The sequence below is a fragment of the Seriola lalandi genome, unplaced genomic scaffold, assembly GCF_002814215.2.
Source record: "Seriola lalandi dorsalis isolate HSWRI2012SDOR001 ecotype SW California unplaced genomic scaffold, Sedor1 jcf7180002054883, whole genome shotgun sequence".
NCBI lineage: Eukaryota > Metazoa > Chordata > Actinopteri > Carangiformes > Carangidae > Seriola > Seriola lalandi.
Genome location: NW_019525658.1, coordinates 2,888,704 through 2,910,592, shown reverse-complemented (window position 1 = coordinate 2,910,592; position 21,889 = coordinate 2,888,704). Strand labels below are relative to the sequence as shown.

The window sequence follows — 21,889 nt, the reverse complement described above, 5'->3', positions numbered from 1 at the left end:
TTTGACCTATATGTTTTTGAACTGAGCTGCTATTGTGGTTATTTATCTTGTTGTTTATGTGGATTTTTTTTCAATAAAGAAAGAAGACAGAAAAGAAATAAAGAAAAAAATAATAACCCAGTACTGGAAAATCGAAATACTCAATACATTTTGAGGTCCTTTGACCCCGCATATGCCGAGGGAAAATACCACTGGAAAATCCCTGCATTTGTATATATGGTTTATCAAAAGCACTTTCTTAACACACGCTATATAGAGAGTATTTAATTTTTTAAAATTTCTTTTCACGTTTGTGATGAACTCGCTACTTCTACAACATAGGCTTTATTTTGAAAGTTTTAACGGAAGTTTAACGTTTTGGTGTGACGCTGGAACGGTGACTGCTTTTTTCTTTCCAAAGGAATGTCGCTGCTATATCTCTGTTGGGATGGAGGTCTGACAGATATTTTGAGACAAAGATGTCGGGACAACAGTTTCTTATCTCATTACATAACCGTGAGTATTTCTAGCTGATTCCACCTGGAAGAAGACATCCAGTCTAGCTGCCGTTTAATGTCATTTAGCATAGAGGGGGAAAAGCTAAGCTAATATCGGCTGGATAGCTAGCTAGAACAGAGCCAAAGGATAACGTTACCTTTTAAACCGGGTAGGTAACAAACCGAGCTGGCTCATCACTGTTTGAAGCCTGTGTTGACCTTGACATACCCTTTAGAGATTTTGGCTTTTTACATTTTTTGCCATTATGGCTTAAAAAATACGAGAAAGCTCTGTCTTAACAGGCGCTAATAGCCTGATCAGCTAATGCTAGCTGGACAACGTTATAGGGAAAATGCACTGTTATTATTCCAACATTACATAATTCGGCGTTGTATTTTAGCTGGTTTCTCCTTTAGCTGAACAAAGACACACACTTTGCTGATAATGTAAACTGGAGACAAAGACTTGGTATTGAATAATGTAACACTTCCTAGGACACTGACAGCTCTCATTAGGATTTCACAGGATCATGGAGACATGCTCTGATACACACCTATAAGCCCTTCCTTCATATATCACTAATATTTCACTCATGAATAAATGAGCTATTTAATAATTCGTTTGGTGATGGATCTACTGCAAAAAGTATCACCTTGCCACATCATCAGATGTAGCCCCACATTGTGCCTCTCATGTATTGCCATTACGTCGTTTTGTTCGACACACTGTTTTTTATGAAAATATGACATAAAACAATTAATCGATTAATGGTTTGATAGCTAACAATATAACATCATAAACTTAAATCAGTATAAATAACAATAATAGAAATCCTTTGGTGGAGTAGGTGGTATATTGTTTCATCCATATGGTTCGAAGAGTCTGAGGTATCTGGAAATTATTTCAAAATCAAAACAGCAGGATAAATAACCTTGTGTCTTTTTCAATGATCATTGGGTAATTGTTTACATAATTAAATGGATCTGGCTGCACATTCACCCAGTTACCAACCATAACTTCTTTATTCCTCTGTTTTTTCATAGATGATGCTCAAAACAACATGGTAGTTACATCCACCACTGACTGGCGAGCAAGAACATTCAGTCAGGTTTGAGAGATCAGCGGCTGAATTCAGAGTCACTATTTAGTATTTTGGCATCAGATTTTCTTCTAAGCATGGACCTTTAGATTCCTCAGCCATCAGGATACACTTTTACTCTTTAACTTCGGTTGTTGTGGGACGAATTGTCAGGGAAGTTCCACTGTACTACCACTTGTTTCTGAACAAGCTAGTGAAGCCTCGTCAAGATGTTTTCAGCGCTGAAGAAGCTGGTGGGATCTGAGCCAGGGCAGTTCAGGGAGAAGAATATCCCAGCTGGCATGCAGTCGATGAACCAAAGTTTGCAGAGACGCTTCGCCAAAGGGGTTCAGTATAATAGTAAGTAATTCAGCCTGGCGTCATACATGTCTGTCCCCTCTATAACTATCAAATGTTGCTTTTTAGTTAAGTCATTAAACTGTTATCTGATTAAAATGAATCTACAATGTCTGTCTCACTCAAGTGAAAATAGTCATCCGGGGAGATAGGAACACTGGAAAGAGTACTTTATGGCATCGCCTGCAGGGCAAGAAGTTTGTGGAGGAGTACATACCGACTCAGGAGATCCAAGCCACAAGTATACATTGGAATTACAAAAGTAAGTTATAACCCATTGAAAATGATGGCTTATTTTATCTCATCACCACTGCTTTGATTATGTTTGTGTTTTGTTTCTGGTTTGTATTTGACATTTGCTGTTTGTGCCTTGGTGATTTATTTCAGTGGCTCCATATCAAGGTAAAAAAATAAAAAATAGACTGCATTTGGATTTAGCTTCATCTAACTGAGTTCTAGAGTAGGTGTCCTGTATTTGTGTTAGTGCTTCCACCACTACGTTTTGTAGTGTTTTTAGTTACTGGGTCCATATTAGAGTCACTTAACAGCCTCTGGATTTCAGTTCTTTTTACTCTGTGGCCCAAGAACATGAATAATGAAAACACTCTCTCTGTTTCTCTCAGCTACTGATGATGTGGTCAAAGTAGAGGTTTGGGACGTGGTTGATAAAGGTGAGTGTTGAGATACATGGCAGTCACACATGCCAGTCTCTTCTGAGGCTAACCTTGCTCTGAGAAGTTCAGAGAGTCAAGAGTATTTGATGATATCAAATAGTTGCACGGTTACGTGTTTGTTTTATCTGTCCTCAATGTTGATGTTGTCTTTGCACCTCTCTCGCACTCATCTCAGGCCAAAAATATCCTCTCCCTGAAGGTGTAGGTGAGCGCCACTATAGTGTGTAGAAATTAAACTGGATTGTGTGCTGTGGGTTTGCCCTGCCTCGTTTTACTCTTATCTGATTGTCAATATTCTCAAGGTTTGGCTATTCCCAGGTTTGCTGTGTGGCTACATGTGACAGATTTTTTTTTTATTTTTTTCCTTTTTTTTTTGCGCTGTGTATACATAGAGCCTGAGTGTCTTGAAGTGTTTTGAATATAAGCTCCGAGATGCTTTTCCATAAGAAAAGCACATGCACTGCTCTGCTTACTTTACTCATCATAAAGTAAAACAACAAACTGAGCTGTAGATTGTGATCTTTTTTTTTTTTTTCTTATCAGCTTGTCTAAATGTAATACTTTTGATTTGTCTTCTTTCAGGCAAAGGCAAAAGGCGTGGAGACAATTTGAAACTGGAGAATGAGCCCCAAGAGGTGACTATCACATGACTGTCATGTGTTCAGAAAAAAAGGCTGACTTATAGTATGTGGGTCAGTAATGGGATTAACCAAAGAAGTCTTATAGGGTGTAAATAATCAAAATTACAAGTTGTCAAAATAAAAGTATAATATATATATATTTTAGATATATCGTGTGATTAATCTGGTTGTTTAATGGGAATATATGTGTGTTGTAGTCCGATGAGGTTGCCCTGGATGCAGAGTTCCTGGATGTGTACAAGAACTGCAATGGAGTCATCATGATGTTTGACATTACTAAGCAGTGGTAAGACTCCTCTGTCTAAACTGTTGTCCTAGCACTGTCTCATCAGTGAACTGTAATGCTACAATATGCATGGACAGATTAGGTTTCAGTCAGTCTGCATGTGGCTGTGCAACTGAGAACCTCCGGTGGCGGATCTTTTTATTTTATTTCCTGTCAACAGATTTACCATACAATTAAGCAAGTGCTTAAGACCACCTCAGTATACACAAATTAAGTCGATATCAAAAATTTTCTGACTGAAAAAAAAGGTGTGGGCTGAGGGCTAAGCTTCCATAATTTAACCCCTTGAACTGTCACACATCGTACTAAATCATACAACAGATTATATCCCCTGAGTGGATATCTGTTGTCCCTCAATGAAAACAACTCGTTAATACAGTTACTTTAAACATCACTTGTAAGGTTTTAAATTTTACAAGGTTCTTAAATTTCAATGTATTTGATTTAATAAATAATGAATTAGTTGGCTATTTATAATCAACTTTATTAACAATTCTTATGGCTCTTTTTTGTAATGTAAATATGCAATTGGTGCTGGTTTTCAAATGTATTTTCCCACACACATTCTGTAATATATGGAACTATGAGTGTGCAACATAGAATAAAAAGTAAGTTATGATTCAGGAAATCCTTGGTTTTGAGCAGGATTGCACTGGATTTGGACAGTTTTGATTTGATATTGGTTACGTTAGGTTTCAAACATAGTTCATGGACTTTTATCTAATTTATTTTCTCGCACTGTCAATTTCTACATCATTAATCTTAAGATTTACTTCAAAATTTGTTTTATGATATCAAACCCAATGAATTTTGTTTTTCTTAGATTTCCTTAGACAGTTTATTCATGTCAAACCTCCTCTTTAGGGTTTCCAATTCCCTTTCAACTGTATCCAAAAGTTAAGAGAAGCGGATGTCCGTGACCGAATGACTGATCATAGTTCAGTGATCATACTTCCACTATTGAACAGCAGAAGGCCATGTGACTGAGTTGGAGTTTCCCCATAGGCTGTTGCTCTTTCAAAATGATTTGGCACAAACTGTTTCTATTAGGGGGGGCATTTACAGCACATTTAGAGACTTTTCTAAAAAGACTGTGTATAAACTTGGTACATGTCTGGACCGTTTATGAATGCCAACTGCGGACTAAAGGCTACACCCCTTGTTACGGCAGTCTACCGAGCCGCTTGATAACTGCAGGGAAGCGGGGAAGTGCTTTCAGTTTACTCAGCCTTGCCTCCATTACAGCAAATTATTACTAATGGAGGCACAGGAATAACTAGACATAAGACAACAAGCAGAGAGAGAGGGAGGGAGACAGAGAGAGAGAAGTCATCGCAGATCTGATTAGCTAGAAACAACAGAAACACCAATAATGCGCTGTGTTCCAGTATTTATTTTATTCAGTATCCACTATTTCATACTTGTTCTGTTCCGAAACAACAGCAACTGAAAAACATGTAAATGAAAACTGCTTTATTGTGAATTCAGCTGTATTAAAGTACTGTATATGTAAGCATAGAAACAAACGGATAAAGGGCCGAAACCAGTGACAGGACTGAAGTATGCTTTCTTCACCCACCCACAAATCTATGCTGTGATATTGTCAATTGCAGGACATTTAACTACATCCTGAGGGAACTGCCCAAAGTACCCACCCATGTGCCGGTGTGTGTGTTGGGTAACCACAGGGACATGGGCGAGCATCGTGTCATCCTTCCTGATGATATAAGGGACCTGATTGCTGGACTGAACAGGTAGATATTAGCATGCAACTAAATGGTCAGATGTTAGAGATGGAAACAAAAACACTCACTCCGATAATTCATGTTGAAGTTGTATAGTACATAATAAGTACATCATTTCTCAGACGTGCAACAGCTGTGGAATCTGATTTAAAAATGGACAATGAATTTGAAAATTATCTATATATTATTAAGGCTGCATAGTTTTCCCTATAGGCTGCATCTGCAAATAACAAGACTGCATTGTGTGATGAAGTATTGACAGACAGAGGTGGCAGAAAAGAAAAACTAACGTGTGAGAGATGGAAGAGTAACACAATCTAGGAAAACAGAAAGTGCACACACATTTTTCCAACCCTATCTTCAAAAAAAAAATGCAGCTGACATTCTGTGAGTAAGTGTTCTCAACCTACTTAAATCAAGTTTTTAACCTTGTAAACATCCAAATGATGTTTTTACTATAATACAAGACATGATGAGCGAAATAATCATCAGCACCATGACTGAGTGTTTCCACCTTGAACTGCAGTGAACCAATCACAGTCTCATGAAAACAGATTCAGACAGACAAGGTTTCATATGTCACAAACCTAAGGAACCAGTGTCAACTTGTGGGGACAGGGGGCGGGACTAAAAAAAAAACCTGAAACCTTGTCAGTACAGAGAGAGAGAGAGTTAGCATAACACAACCACTAACACAGTTACAAGCTAACAAACAACACAAACAAATAAAAGATGCTAACTACGCTAACCGCTCTGATCCGTCTGCTCGTCTCTGATTCTGGTCTCAGACTCCTCATCTGAGTCTGGGTCTGACTGAGGCTCGAACATGTGGCTGAGTCTCTGTGATGTCACATCCTCTAACCATCTTGATGCTCACTGCTCTTTCACCAGAAAGGCCTGATTTAGAATTTCTTTAGAATTGATTTAGAATTTAGGAAGTGTAGATGAGCTTCCAGCCCCAGTTTCCCTTTTTTCTCATTTTCTATGTGTGAAAACCATGTTAAACAAAATATTAAGCACAGCAGAGGATTTTTACAGAGTTTAAAACATGTCTGGAGAGGAACTTCGAATTAATAGGTTAAGTGTATAAGGTCAATCAATAGTTTGATTGTTCCCACTCAACATTCTTTCTGATACTAATTCTTTGTACAACAAATCAATAGCATGTTCCAGATCATATTATAGATTAATAATTTGTTTCCCCAGATTAGAAACATAGATAGCCAGATACCTGCTTGGCTCTGTAAAAGGCCAGAAAGTCCCTGCTGCCTGACCACACAAATGTCCACTCCTTAAACAGTAGCCTCAAACAGTCACTATAGTTGTTGTAATAAATAAAAAGTTAGAAATGTTGTAATAGATTGTGATCTGAGTAAGAGATTTGGGTCCTTGATTTGGTGCAGTTATGTAGCTGCTGTAAAAATTGGCCAAAAATGACATTTGATTACTCCTCAAAAAAACACATAGGCTTGAATCATTTGAATATCTATTTTTGCACATTACGTCCACAACAAGATACATAACTACTTGTATTGGCGATCATATGGGTGCATATATCCGAGATGTGCCATCAGGTTGCTAGTGCAATTTTGGTATGGGATGGTATTAACTGTAGCTAACATAGTCACAAAATGATACGTACTAGAGGAAAGTTTCCCAGCACAAAATTCTTCAGACCCTGCTCCCTCTGGGGATTCATAGCTGCAGACTGTTCTGAGGGTCCATGCTGGTCATTACGTTTTGCCTCATCAGTGTGGCTCTTCTCAGCTTTACAGTACTTTTAAAGCTTATTTTAGGTCATTACTGACTTCTGGGCTGTAATCTCTACTGTGTTTAATCTTGTCTACAGACATAGTAGGCAGATATTTTCAGCAAAAAAGGCTCTGATAACCCGACGGTAGACTACCTGCTCAGCACTAAAAACCTAACAGACAAAGTTAGGCTGGTGACCTCAGTGGACCTTTAGCAGCGAAAGAGCCAGATAATTCCCCCAGGACTTAGTGGAGATCAAAAACAGAGCTTTAAAGAGAGGAACTATTCATCATCAGGCGGACACAAACATGACTCCAAATGAATTAATAGTGTTGCTCTGAGTTTTCTTTAACAACTTAAGGTGATAATATGTCAGTCAGATGTCGTTTTTAAAGCTTGTTCTGCTTAATTAGTGCAGCTCCAACATGTCAACCATTTTAACCTTGAAACCACTCTTATAACAATTAATGATCTTGCTTTAACTCAAGTTACTTGTGTTTTACAGACCAATGGGATCATCTTACATCCACTATGCTGAGTCTTCTATGAAGAATGGGTTTGGCTTGAAATATCTGCACAGATTCTTCAACATCCCCTTCTTGCAGCTACAGGTTTTTTTCATTTGCTTCATAAACATTTTGTTTTTACCTAGTTTTTCCAGGCTGTGCTGGTTTAAATTAATGTGCTTTTGTGATTACTACTTTGTATGCAGAGAGAGACCCTCCTGAGGCAGCTGGAGACCAACCAGCTCGACATGGATGCCACCCTGGAGGAGCTCTGTGTCCAGCAGGAGACTGAAGATCAAAACTATGAGATGTACCTATGTTTTTTTTTTCTTCTCTGCATGCATACTGCTACACAGAGCCCCTAGAGTGACATGAGAAAAAGCTTTACCTTCCACAAATTTGCAGTGCACACCAGATTATGAATTGTGTTCATTTCTGGTGAACACCTTTGCATATGTCCACTCGGGCTCGTTACTGCTGGGAACACACTATAGACTGGCTGCTAATGGATACATTTCCTTCAGCTTCTTTCTCAAGAATGCATTGGTGCAGTTATTGCTCTTGACTCTCAGCTAAGTTTGGCTGTAAATTGTCAGAAGAAACAATTCAAACATTTACAGGTGATAGTGGATAGAGGTACTGCCAGTATTTCAGACTCAAGATCAAAACCTGGTATATGGCTGAACTGTATATGGTCAGTGTGTGAAAGTGAGGATGTATTTGTAACCACCGACTGGGCCTGAGAACTGAGTTCTCCGTTCAATATCCACCGTGTCTGCGTCTTCTAATGTAATACCATGCGTCTCCTTCTTTCCCTCTTTCTTTCTGTTGGTCTTTGTGTGTCAGCAGAACGAAACAGTACAGGGGAGAGAGTAGAGAATATTTAATCAATCACGGATGGTGTCGTTTTGAAAATGTCAAAATGAGTCAGCAATATACTTGTGCTGCTGTTATATACCAGGGTAGCCTGCCCAAGTAAAGTCAATGTGTGGGAAACCCTGGTGTTATGTTTAGTTATTCCTCTGCCACCTTTAATAATGATACATGTAATGGATTCAGTTTATTTACCGTAATGAAGGCGAGGCTCAGTGAACTGGAAGCGCCACTCGACTTCCCAGCAGCTTCTGAGCGGCTGGGTGACTGCTCGTAACGAGGTGTAGCCCGAAGCAGACAGTTGGTTCATTCACAGTCCAGTCATATACTAGCTTTATACCCAGTCTTGTTTGAAAAAAAGTCTCTAAATCTAGCAACAAATGCACCAAGTTGGCAACACTGCATCTGTAAACATGTTGTGGTCCAGCCAAAAAGTACAGATCGACATTTGTCAGGGCAGTCAGCACTGAATCTGTAAAGTAATTTAACCAACAAAGACAACTTCCATCACAAGTTACTGCAAATTGCTATCAACGACAATGTGTTCCTCTTGACAAACACATTTGTGAAGTTGTTTTACACACGCTGTGTATTTATTTTTATCCCAGAATAAAGCTGTTAGTTTATCACTCAAAAAAGTACCTATCACAGGACAATGTCTAAACATTGTCAAGACAATTGAAATGATCATGTGGAATTTACTAAATCAAGAATGGGTGGCATTTATACTCTACAACGGTGCACTGTATTCCTAGCCTCAGATATTTTTGGAAGTGAATCACAGTTTATTCATTTTATCTCTTGTGATTTCTGCAGTTTCCTGGAGAACTTGGAGTCTCGCAGTAAGAGCTATGGCTCTCCTGGTCCAGCTAACGGTTCCTCCTCAGGCTCTCAATCCCCCATCGTCCCTCCCAGTGGGGCCTCCACAGGCAGCTCCAGCCCCAGCACCCCTCAGCCTCCCATCCTCTCTCAGATGATCCCGCAGTCACCATCTGTGTCTGCGTCCTCCCCTCCACCTCCCTCAGCAGCGGTTAGCGGGGCAGCTTCACCTACTGTTGAGTCAAAGCCATCAGCCCAGTCTCCTGAGCACCAACAGTCCTCAGCTGCATCTGGAGCCTTGGCCCCCCAGAAACGCAGCTTCATCTCCCGCTGGTTTGGTTCATCACCTGCTGCTGATGCTCCTGTTTCTGCACCAGGTGAGTGTCCTCTTTACTGTACTTAAGCAAAAAAATAGTTGACCAGCAAATCAGTAAAGAATTTAAGGAAACTGCTGTTGTAATAATTGACAAATACCAAATATTTAGTACCATCAGTCAATAGGAGAAGTCACTTGAGATTGAAAGGGATTAGTATTGCTGTGTAAGAAGTCTGATTCCCAGTCACCCACAACTACATTACAGCAACTGCTGCTCCCATAGCTTGCAAATAAAATCGATCTTCAAAGCTGACCTAATCTGTGGTTAGAACAAAATTGAGCAAATCATTTAGGGATGACTTTGGGGGATATGATAAAGATTTGACAAAGCTCTGGCAATGGCCTCTAATTCTACATCCAGACTGGTCAAAAAAATGTTTAATTTCTATCTGATATTCATTTAACTGCTTCAAACGGTCTTTGGTATCTTTTAGAAAAAATGGCTGTTTGATGACCAAAGGTTTAAGATGACGCACGACAATTGATTCATCTTGATACATCACAATCAATAGGTTTAATACGGAACAACATACAGTGAGCCCTCCACATTGTCGAACATATTAATAAGGAAGACATTTGTTCAAAGTTTCCTGGCACAGATGCTTAGGCTTTTGTTTTCTGTTGGATGGAAATGTTTTGGTTTGGTAAAGGATTTATACAACGTATAAAGACACTACCTATCCCCAACTGCTATGATTAAAACTAATGGCTAATGTCTCTTTAATCTTAAAGTTTTATGAAGGGAAAGGAGGAGGACTCTCTTTAACCTTTTTATTGAACATCTGGCCCAGGTTAGACAGGAGAGAGGTTTGATATTAGAGGAGTAGAATATAAAATCAGAATCTCAGAATCAAAAAACCTACGCTCAGGTAGTAACTGTGTGAGGTAGAATCACAGTATGGATTAGATAAAGTAGCTCAACAGTACTGATGGAGATGTGCAGAAAGAGGGGAAATTGTATGAATGAATGCCACCGGAAGGAAGGACTTCCTGTTGCATTCAGTGGAGCACTTAGTCATTCAGTCTCTGGCTCAATGTGCTCCTCTGATTAACCAGAGCACTGTGTAGAGGGTGACTCCAGGTGTCGGACCTGAAGTCTGAGGTGTCCAGGGTTAAAAGAAAAGGGGATAGGACAGTCCCCTGTGGAGCTCCAGTACTGCTCACCACTGTGTCTGACACATAGCACTGAAGGCACATATGCTGATGATGTCCTCTGAAGTAGTCCATGATCCAGGACACCAGAGCAGCGTCAACCTGCATGGCAATCATCTTCTTGCCCAGCAGGAGGGCAGGCTGAACAGTGTTAAAGATGCAGGACGCATCACAAAGCAATGATTCTGACTGCGCCTCCTGGCCTGTCCTGTGTGAGGACAACACTGGAGAGGGCCATCTTCGGTAGTGGAACCAATGGACACAGGAACCCTATCCAGATGTAAACTGAGGTTAAAGAGGCGCTGGAGTATGACACACAGCTGGGGGGGGGGTGAAGGCCTTGACCACCCATCAGTGATGGTCCTCGTACCTCTCCAGACCTCCCTGGTGTTGTTCTGCCACAGACGCTGTTCCTGCTTCCTCCAGGTTTTTGTAGACCCTCTCAACTACCTTTTGCTGACCTCATCCAACACCTCACACCTGTTTTTGTCCAAAGCTTCTTTTTGTGTTGATTTTTAAAATTGTTTTGAAACATGGGGAAATGTGATGGGAGTTTTTTAACATTACAGTGAAGATTTGAATGAAGTTGAGTTTTTTCATTATTCTCAAATACATTTTGGCTCATTGTTCTCCTCAGAGGACCCTACTGCACCAGTGTGTCCTGCTAAGGTTCAGAGTGTGGATGATTTTGTGCCAGATGAGGGACTGGACAAGAGTTTCCTGGAGGACAGCCTGCCCACAAAGACCAAGGTGCCGCAACCTGCACATGCTCCAGCTGTGGACAGTGACAGGTGAGATGTCTGCATGAATTTTTGAAATTTAAACTTTTTACTTTTCTTTGATATGTCATGATATATAGGTTATATTTACTTTTGAGAATTTAGACATATGCATTTGTACATGTCATGGAGATTCTAGTTTCAGCTGCATTGCATAATAGCCCACAGAAGTAGACCCTCTCTCCATGAGTAAAAGTTATTTCTCTGTTCCAGTGATGGCGAAGACAGAGGAAACCCCATGGTGTCTGGCTTCCAGGATGAGCTCGATCCTGATGACACTAAGCCCAGCCTTCCCCAACCTAAGACCCTGCCCCCCAGTAAAGATATCACTCTAACTAGTGACGAGGAGGAAGGAGTACCAGCAGCCCACACTATCACACAGGACCAAGACTTGGACAGTGAACCTGAGCTGAAAGCGTAAGTCTTATATATCAAGTGTTACTATTAATTTGCCTACCCCATCAATGAAGGTGGTCTAGATAACAGAACCACAGAACTGAAATGAAAAACTACACGATGGGAGGATTTATTGCAGAACTGTTGTATTAGACTGCATTAGTTTTAGAAGGGTTTTCCTAATAAACCGCCAACTGAGTGTAATTATCAATTGTGTGCATACGCACATTAGGTTGCATTAAGTGCAAGGAGATCAGGTGAAGAAGTACAGTGAGCATTCATAGTAAGAGCTAGTTAGACTTGGTAGGTTCTTAGAGGTAGAGGAGGTGCTCTCACTTGTAAGTCGTTTTGGATAAAAGCATCTCCCAAATGAGTGAATGTAAATGTTAGAGATGAGTGTTCAAGAGATTCTTTAAGGTAGAGTGGGATGCCCCTGCTCTGACTGACTTTGGTTCATCTGTAAGGGTTTCACTGTGTGTGAAGGGAGGCTGGTCAGAAGGGCATTGCAGTAGTCAAAGCCTGGTCTGGACCAAGAGTTGGGTTGCATACTGAATCAGGTGAGGCCACATATTACAGTATTAGGACCACAATGAGGAAAAAAAGGAAACAGAAATTTTGGGAATAAAGTCATAATATTACTAGAATTGAGAACAATATTTTTTAGGAATATTACAAACAACCAATAAAATGGTGAAAGGACAGTCAGTGTCATCCTGAGCTGCTTCTGGCAGCTGCTGTTTGTTTGTCTAACTATAGAACAGACTCAGTTTCTTCACAATGTTTTCAATGTCATGATCTGATGATGATGATGATGCTGCTGCTAATGAGCCAAAAGATGAAGTATCTCCTTATTTGTGAAACCTATGCTACCGTAGAACTTCACAGGATGCTCCACGTTCCTCATTTTAAAGCAGATTAACTCTGCTGCCAATATCAAGGGTGGAATAGATCCTATTTTGGCTTTTAGCATATTTTGGATTGGTAACCCTACCAATTAACCATATTTTATTTTACTAAGGCCAAGTAATCTGCAGTGTGCCCGATTACTCAATTGTTTATTAGGCTAGACACTGAAGTGCAACATATACTGTTTATGAAGTGATAGCAGCTATTTCCATCCCAGTCTTATTCTCTTTTCTTGTTGATGTTGAAATACACCAAACACAAAATTGTTACATCCTGTTTTGTTATCAGTTGCATTGTAGTGTTTTATCTCAACTTCATTCAAACAATTCTCTCAACTTCTCATGTCAAAAAAACAAACTCATGACTTCCATCTGAAGGCAACTTTCTTTCCTTCGATTTCTTTCCATTGTGACCAGATTGTTCCCATACTATCCAGATTCCCAATCACAATTTACACTACACTCAAGTTGAGAGCAGTGTATAGACATAGCCTGAGCTGTGACTCATGTAGATCTCCCACATACAGTGCTGTGTCGTGACTAGATGATTTACATATTCAAGCTGTAAAGGCCAATGTAACCATGACAGTTGCTGACTTCCAGTGGTCTGTGGGATTTTTAGAAACTTTGTGTACACTGCTGCAGAAAAACGGTAGATTATATTGATAAAAAAAATTTTGAAGCAGAAGTTCATAAGTGAGTAACGTTAATACATAAGGAAGAAATGTAAAAATGAATGTAATATATATATCAATTAAAATACTAATATATTTAAGGTAATTAATTATCTCCCTGTTTCAGGCCTGTGGTGCATATCACAAAACCAAAGGTGGCGTCTAAAGCTCCAGAAACCAGAAGCCAGACCACAGCGCCCATCTCCCTCACTTTAATTCCAGCAGTTGAACAGCCAGCCCTGCAACAAGGCAAGAAGAAGGGAAACACACCCAAAACTGAGGACTCTGATACCGACCCCGAGGCCCCTGTCGCCCAGCAAATGCTCTCTTTTGTCATGGATGACCCCGACTTTGAGTCGGAAGCTTCAGACACACCAAAAATAGCAAAGGTAAAGTCGAACCCATTCACCATCACGGCAGATTTAGTCTGAGGTTAACTGAGTTCACAGCTCTCTTTACTGCTGAAAGCCTGGACTGTTAACTTGTGTGTTGGTTTTGAATCAGGCATTGAATCAGTCATTCAGTCAAATGCTCAGCATGATAAAAATCAGGCAGAATACTGACATAGTGGCTCATATTAGTAAAGACAGTGTAATGCACTTCTGTTATACTGCCATCTCAGAAGCCTTTATTTTTCTCTTTATTTTCTTGTGACAAGTTTATTTTTGGCTGCCCCATTCTTTCTAGGATACATTTCCAGTTAGGGACGAGCTTCTGTCTGATCTCTCTGACGATGACATGCAGTTAGCCAAAGTGCCAGAACCTATGAAGCCCACTGTGATTTCCTTCAAACAAAAGGACGACACTGACCTGTTTGGCCTCGGCATCCAAGAAGAGGCTCCCACAGCCAAGGACAGCAGTGAGGAGCAGGAAGGTAAGTCATGAAGTGTCTGTTGATGTGTCTGTTGATGTGTTTGTCTAACTGTAATTATCAATTCAGGCTCAATTCACATTTTGCAATTTCATACTAGTATCCATGAAAGGAGCTGTTGCTGTTGTTCTGATGAGGGAAACACATGAATTGATGTGATTCCAATTCTTGGTGCCATGATTATTGATTCAGAATTGATTCTTTATTGAACAAATAGAAAAGTGGGCAGTACATCAGGTAACCGATCAGACAGGAAAAAAAGGATGCAGTACACAGCTTGTTATTTAAAGAAGTTGCTCTTTTTCCTGACTCAGAATGAATTAAAATATAATGTACTCACCATGACCACTAGAGGAATGACTTGTGCAGATACCAAAGTTGTTGGTTCTGCCTGGGTAGCGCACTGTGCTGTTAATTATGTTCTGTCTTTACCAGTGGGGAATAGCTTATCTGTCGCAGCGCTAGCACCAGGTGAATCCATCATTATCTACCACGCTGTACAGCTGCAGATCTTCTGAAATAAAGTAGGATATGGACTGAGTTATTTCCTTCATCTGATCAGAGTTGGCTGCAAGTAAAGTAGTGGTTGATCAGCTCGTTCAATGCTCCAATTCAATCCAGGTGATGACGACAAAATATTCATAAAATATGAAGTTAAAAAACAACACATAAATATATAAACAACACTTAGCTTCTATGAAGATGAACTCTACAGCAGATAACTCTAGTGTGTGAAAGCTGTACCTGCATCACTTTTGTTTGAGTTCTACCTTTTTTATTCCATCAACATAATGTTTATAATTTGTGAATTGATTCAGTGTTGTAGATGATAAGGGTTGTAATATGTGAGTGTTTTTTTTCTTCATATGTTGTGCTCGCAGCCTTCCCCCCCCAAAAAAGTCAGAACAATTCTCTGTAGACCAAAAAACAAAGAAGAAGAAATACAACAATCGTTGCATATATAGTTACCGACTACATTTGTGATGCCTGGGTGTTGGTGCATTTTTTGGAATATATTTATGCCTCTGCACCAGCGACAGTCATAGCCAGAGGCATATTGTTTTCGGGTTGTCCATCCCATTCTCGTGAATGTGATATATCAGAAACGCAAATGTCTATAAGGATAAAATGAAGTGATGATATTTTATATCCAAATGGTAAAAGGACAACTTCACTGTAACATCATCATTTTCTGCAAAAACACTTCTGGCCATTATTCAATGCTGTAGCTCAGGAAGAGGAGATTGTGACCATATTTCCTGCAACTTGACTGGTTGGTGGAGGGATACAGCCACGAGGTGGTAATTCTCGTTTGTTTTGAATCATTGGAGTTTTGAAGCAAAAAAAAAGGGTATAAAGTTGCTCTTTTGGTGTTTTCATCAAATGGTTGAAAAGTCTGTTTTTTTTCCTCTGAACGATTCATTTTGTTTGTTTTAATTTTTTGACTCATAAAAAGACTAGACTTTAACATATTTAACTAAATCCACTATTGACCTCTTCAGTTATACATCACCATGGTTACTGTATGTATCTGCTCCTCTTTCAGAGAAAGAAAGCAAACATTCCTCTAAAGAGAAGAAGAAAAAGAAGAAGAAAGGCAAAGAGGTAAAGAAGTAGTTGTTGTTCTTCATCATATTACATACTATATGTAGTAATGTGTTTAAAGGTTAGTAATAACTTCTGTCCTTCCGCTGTCAGGAGGATGACAAAAGTAAGAAGAAACACAAACACAAGAAAAAGGAAAAAGACGAAGTTGCTGAAGGAGACGACAAAAAGAAAAAGAAATCCCGGACCAAGAAAACAGATGTGGATGAACTGGAGGACTTTCTGGGCGGAGGAGCAGGTTTGATCAAAAGAGATGACGGTGATTATGAAGAACTATAAAGGCCTCTGTTTTATTAGGAAATGGAGCCACTGATCAACAGAAAGGCACATGGTCATTCAAAAACTCCTGGATCCTTGACTTGTATGTGCATAAAGCAGCATCTCCAAGCCATACGCAATACGCAAGGCTACTGACGACACCCAGGTAAAATAACCAAGGACTCTGGTACCTGTATGTTCCTTCTGTTTGATTTCCCCATCTGCACTACTGCTGTCACCTCCGCTCCAAACAGTAAGAAAAGGCAGGGACACCCTCATGTTCTGTAGTGAGCTATGACATAAAATTTGATTGGTGTAGCCACAGATTGGCTCTTTGTACTTTGATATGTTGGCTGAATATTTTCTTTGATTTGATACACTCTGTAAGTGATCCACTCCAAATCAACTGCTGTAAATAGGGTTATTATTTTGTCTGAATGTTTGTGTGGTTCGTGTAATAATTGAGAGCATGCTCACAGTGACGACTGACTCTTTGGAGACTCCATAGTGTAGATCATTTTTCTCTTCTCTCATTTCGGCTGAAATGGTTTCAGACAGATCCTTGTCCAGATTTATTCTTTTGTCTCTAATTATGAACAGTGAAAAATTCAGAGTGAGTAAATTAGGAATGTTGCCATTCAGCAACAAAGGAAATGGCTTACCCTTCTTCTTACTCTTGGAGTATGTCCACACTAAACTGGCTTAATTTTAAAATGCATCTTTTTGTCTCTTTCTGCTTTTTGTCCACACTGTTTTTATCCAACAATGTAGCTTTTTGAAAAACAGTATCCGAGCTCTTGGAAAACCATGTTTTAAGCCTAAAAGGTGGCAGCAAAGTCAAGAAGACAAATTTTTGTCACCTCCAACAATCTCTGTGATCACTTTTTAAATTGTTGCTATAGCCAATCACACACTACAGGGGTTATCATTAGGCTGTGTTTATCCTGATTTTGGTCAGTCCTTCTCATCATAAATAGTAATTTGAGAAAAAATCATTATCATTTGGAAGTTTTTACAAACTGCAAATAAGGACTGAGTTATGAATTTGACTGTCTTAAAAACTGGCATTATAATGAATATCCCGTCTGGATACGGAAAAACGCAGTATGTTGACGCAGTATTCCAAAATGTAAATGCACAGAATGCTGTTGGGTCGGCCGCACTGCATCTGCAGGGGATCATACTCGGCTTGTTTGTGGATCTCAACCTCAGTATAAATGACATCTGTACAGTATGACCACCTTGCGAAGAAATAATTGTCCAGTAAAGTCACCAAACTCTGTCTCTTCTACTCAAAAGCAATCCTGGCAGAAGCTGTAAGTAGCAGCTGTAGCTAGCAAGTCTTCCCTTGGAAGTAGTGATTTAAAAAATTGACAACCATGCATAGCACTCCCTCTTTTGACTGACTGTTTGTTGACAGGTCCGCCAACATTTCTAACTAACTTGCACTTGTATTTGGTGAGGATGATAGGCTTGCTAGCTTGATTTGTTTGTGATTTGAACAGTGTCTGTATGTTGCGCATTGATACTGAGAGATGGTACTTAAAGGATAACTCCAACTTATTTCAACTTGGTGTATTTCTCATAAATGTGGTTATTGTGGGTCTATGGGTCATGTTAACTTTGCACTCGTCACCTCATCATGGATGACCTTCAGGGGATTGAGGCAAAACAGAGTTTATATTGGGACAACCAGGCTCCGAGTCTAAATGTATACACAGAATGTAGACGCTGGGATCATCCATTATGGGGAACCTATATGGATCTACATGGAGGGGCACTTGCTGGATGACCTAATCATTCTATTTATGAATATTTCTTTACAGTGGATCCAGGAATATAACCAAAAGCTAGTGTTTGCTGGTGGAGACACATGTTGTAAACCCTCACACAGCATATTACATGTTGTGTTGTTTAATTTCATATCTGGGCAGCTGAGCGTTTGACCAGTCGGCCTCTATCTTCTGTCAGTTTTGGGAAGATGAAATAAGTCTTCAGGAGGACAATGTTGATAAGCGCTGCAAAACCATTCCTTGTAGTCGCACTGCTGGAATTCCTATCATCGGTGGAGATATCTGAGAAGTCTTGATTCTGCAGCAGAGGGTTGTTTTTCTGGATGGTCCTGCCTGTTTGTTTCAGCTCATCGTCTGTTTACTCTGGTTTGGATAAATGCAGTCGACCACCGCAGGGAAATGACTCGTCCTCATAATCCTCCACAGCACAATTCTTTATTGAATTTAGTTTTATGAGTTTCCTTAGAAGACTGTATAACAGCAGTGAAAGTCAACCTCTCACACGTAAAAAAAAAAAAACTGGCGGTGCGGCAGAATATGCAGGGGGGTTAGGTCAGCCTGCAAGTTGCCCTGGATGTGATAAGTTGGCCAATAATGACTGTTACTAGCAGCTGTGTTTAATGACTTACTAGCAGCTGTGTTTACTTTGGGTCTGACTGAGAGACAAATGTTTAAAATGATTCATGTGAAAACATGTTTATTTGGAAAGCTGTAGGATGCTTGTGCTGGTTGCACCAATATACACTGTTTTCCCCGTATCTGAACAATGGAGTGCAAAGTTAGTATTAGCCATGAGCTACAAACTCACATTTATGGGAATTAGACCAAGTTGAAATAAACTGGTATTAACCTTTAATGAATGGGAGCTGTGTGTGTTTGTGCATCTTTTCTAATTCTAACTCTAATTATTAATATGTATTGTGGCTTAACCTCTGAGTCTGTAATGTGTGAAACTGAGTATCAGAGAGAAACTTTAACTTTTAGGTTTAATTCCAATTTGGCAGTGACGGGGAAGTAACACTACTTTATACTACTGAATGTTGTGAAGGGGCCTTAAACATCCTACTTAACGCCTAAAAACTGTTTAAATGTCCACTTTCAGGTTTGTCAAACTTTTTATTTGTATATTGAAAACCTAAAGATTTTCTTTGTGTACTATTGGTGCACCTGGCTTTCACAAATGTGAAACTGTATTTTAAACTATCTTTAAAATCTCTCAGTAAATCTAAAATCTAAACTCGGTTTGTGGTCTGGATAGAGAAAAAGTTCTGAAATCACAATTTCTTGTGTTTTCACAAGTAGAATAAAGTGGAAATGTGGTGGTTTTTAAGAAAGAATTTGCCTGTTGTCTGGTTTCCTAGTTTTCATAAAACGGTTTCCCAAATCTGCTTTTAAACTGCTTTAACTAGAATGTCTAAGTCCCCTTCACAGCAACAGTGGATCAGAATAGAACGGCATCTTCTTCTAACGGTGTCTATATTGTATTGTTAATATAATTTTTTTATTGTTGTTAATATTGTCATTTAAGTTTTCCATAACTTTCCCCTTAACTGCCAAATCAAAAGCTAACGTCAGCATCACCTTTTTCTGCACGACTATAATTGTTGCGTTAATAGAAAGGTCGATGTGATTCAAAAGAGAGAGGGATCAGGTTAGTCCTATGGTTTTCTACTCTAATTACAGAGCCACAGCTTAACACGCATGTAAAGGCGACTTCCACAGAGAGGAACTTGCTAGTCTAGAGAGTGATCATCATCTGACTCACCAGCCGTGTGTCATGGAAAGTGTCCTGGAAAATGATCAGCCTGCCCTCGCTGCCCAGTGAGACCATGTATTGCTCCAGGTTCATTTTTGAATCCTAAAGCTGTGTTTACATACAGAAACATTTGTTGTTGGTGCTGTCGGGTGCTGGCTTATACTGGATGTAGTCTTGGTGGGAAACTAACAACAGACACTAAGCAACACTTTCAATTTTATAATATCATCCACTGGTCAAAATGGCTGAAACAAACTATCTTCTCTCCCCGTTCACTTCACTTTTCCTGGCCTTCCTTTCTCTGCCACATGCAATAGGCTATGTACAAATTCTCCTCATGTTTTCTGCAATTGCCTTAATGGAGGTTACTACAAGGGAATCACGTGCCGCTATCCTCATGAACCATTATATTAAGTGTTCTTAATGTCAACAGTTTAGTAGCTCAGTTGGGTTAAACAGAATATGTCATCCTTAAAGCCTGTTGTAAGGTTGCACTGAGTCAGTACATTTGTTTGGCTTTTTTTTTTTTTTTTTTTTGGACAGCAAAACATCATAAAGGAGTATGATGGAATTATGTTGAAAATGATCTGTTCGTGCAACATTTCCAAAAATTTCTCTTTGTTTTATTCTTGTGTTATTTATTGCTTCTGTTTTGTTTTTTTGTTTTGTTTTGTGTCAGAGTTTTTGTTTGCGATTTGTCCTGAAACTGTCCTTAGCAGTCAAACAACATCATGCAGCTTTTTATGGCTTTTTGTTGTTCACATTCGTGAACTTTCTCCTGTAATACATTCTCCAAACGGTTTAATTCCACTGCTTTTAAGGAAATGTACGTGGTGATATGTCCTGCTAAACTTTTACCTTCATTTCTTTTGTCCAATGCCTCAAATTGCCTGCTCATGATAGACAGAAATGACATATAGTATCTTCCATAAAATGCATCATCAAAATGTTTCAAATAAGTGAAGCATTCTTGCATCTAAGATAAGTAATGTGTATTTTTAGACATGTTTTGACAAGTGACAGGTTTCATACATTTTCCATTTCCCATACATACGGTTACACTGTTGGTTTACAAAGACATTATGTTTGATATTCCAAAGTTGAAACTATGCAGCATTGATCCTGAATACTGTATGCTGTTTTTTTGTCTTCTGTCATGTGATTGAGGATAAATGCTGAAAGCAGTTTCAAAGCAAAGCATGAGACTTAAATGTACAGTAAAAAGAGAATGTATAAAGTATATATATAAATAGATATATTTGAAGAGCTGTGTTCCAAGATGATATACAGTATACACCATGTGGAAACAAAGCTCCAGTAGGGAAATTATATGCACAAGTACAGTCACTTATACAGTTTATTGGTGCACCTGGCTGAAACTAATGCAGAGTAATCCAACAGTCCTGCAATAAATCATCCTTCATGAAGGTTAAAATGCTCAGTGTTTGTTGAAACTGTTACAGAGGTGTTGACTCATTTTAACCGCTGAATTGTATTGTGCTATGTTGACAAGTGTTTCTGTGATTTTAGGGTAAATCACAGAAACTCCTCTTTTCAACAGCACCACAAACTAAATGATACATATCATATCATAATCATACAGCTGAATCAGCACCTCTTTAACACAGTTTCAATAAAAACTAAACATTATAACCTTCGTCAAGGGAGAATTTATTGCAGACTGTTGTATTAGTGTTAGCCAGGTGTTCCTAATAAACTGTCGACTGAGTGTATATAATAGATATTGTATTTCAGATACTGTTTCCACATGGATGTATGACATTTTGGAATGAAACCCTTCATTTATTTTTCACCCCATGACATGTTCCATCTTTACACTGTGTGAGTTTGCCTATGTTTGGTTTGTCCAATAAATGCAAACTTATTTCTTCATAAAGGGAATTTCATGTCTCACTTTTTGAAAGAATTTCACCCACAAAACATGATTTTGGAAAAACATTTCAGCACCATGTCATGGCCCATTCTCTTTTTTAGGTCATCTGTCCTTCTCTCCTTCTGTGTGAATATTATAGCTCAATGGTGAAGGTCGCATTGAACTCACAAAACACGGTTTTGGCCTTCGGAACACAATATCGCAGGAACTCCTCAAGGAAAT

General features: G+C 39.2%; 1 protein-coding gene across 2 annotated transcripts; it reads left to right on the top strand.

The window, feature by feature from the left end:
• Positions 1–360: 360 nt before the first annotated feature.
• On the top strand, positions 361–21,670 carry rabl6b (RAB, member RAS oncogene family-like 6b). Of its 2 annotated transcripts, XM_023397710.2 has the most exons (17): positions 361–495; positions 1,521–1,915; positions 2,040–2,174; positions 2,536–2,583; positions 2,762–2,791; positions 3,169–3,221; positions 3,425–3,513; positions 5,127–5,267; positions 7,516–7,621; positions 7,723–7,826; positions 9,206–9,585; positions 11,374–11,527; positions 11,729–11,932; positions 13,618–13,879; positions 14,178–14,364; positions 15,908–15,966; positions 16,060–21,670. In XM_023397710.2, exons 2-17 carry the CDS (start codon positions 1,786–1,788, stop codon positions 16,243–16,245), a joined length of 2,268 nt encoding a protein of 755 aa, XP_023253478.1. In that variant the 5' UTR covers positions 361–495; positions 1,521–1,785; the 3' UTR covers positions 16,246–21,670. The 2 variants fall into 2 exon arrangements, with proteins under 2 accessions (XP_023253478.1, XP_087027753.1); XM_087171627.1 differs by lacking the exon at positions 2,762–2,791.
• The last annotated feature ends 219 nt before the right edge of the window (positions 21,671–21,889 follow it).

Coding starts and splice junctions, on each gene's coding strand:
- rabl6b (XM_023397710.2), top strand. CDS start 1,786: ATGTTTTCAGCGCTGAAGAAGCTGGTGGGATCTGAGCCAGGGCAGTTC. Junction 3,514..5,126: donor TTTGACATTACTAAGCAGTG/GTAAGACTCCTC, acceptor TGTCAATTGCAG/GACATTTAACTACATCCTGA. Junction 14,365..15,907: donor CAGCAGTGAGGAGCAGGAAG/GTAAGTCATGAA, acceptor CTCCTCTTTCAG/AGAAAGAAAGCAAACATTCC.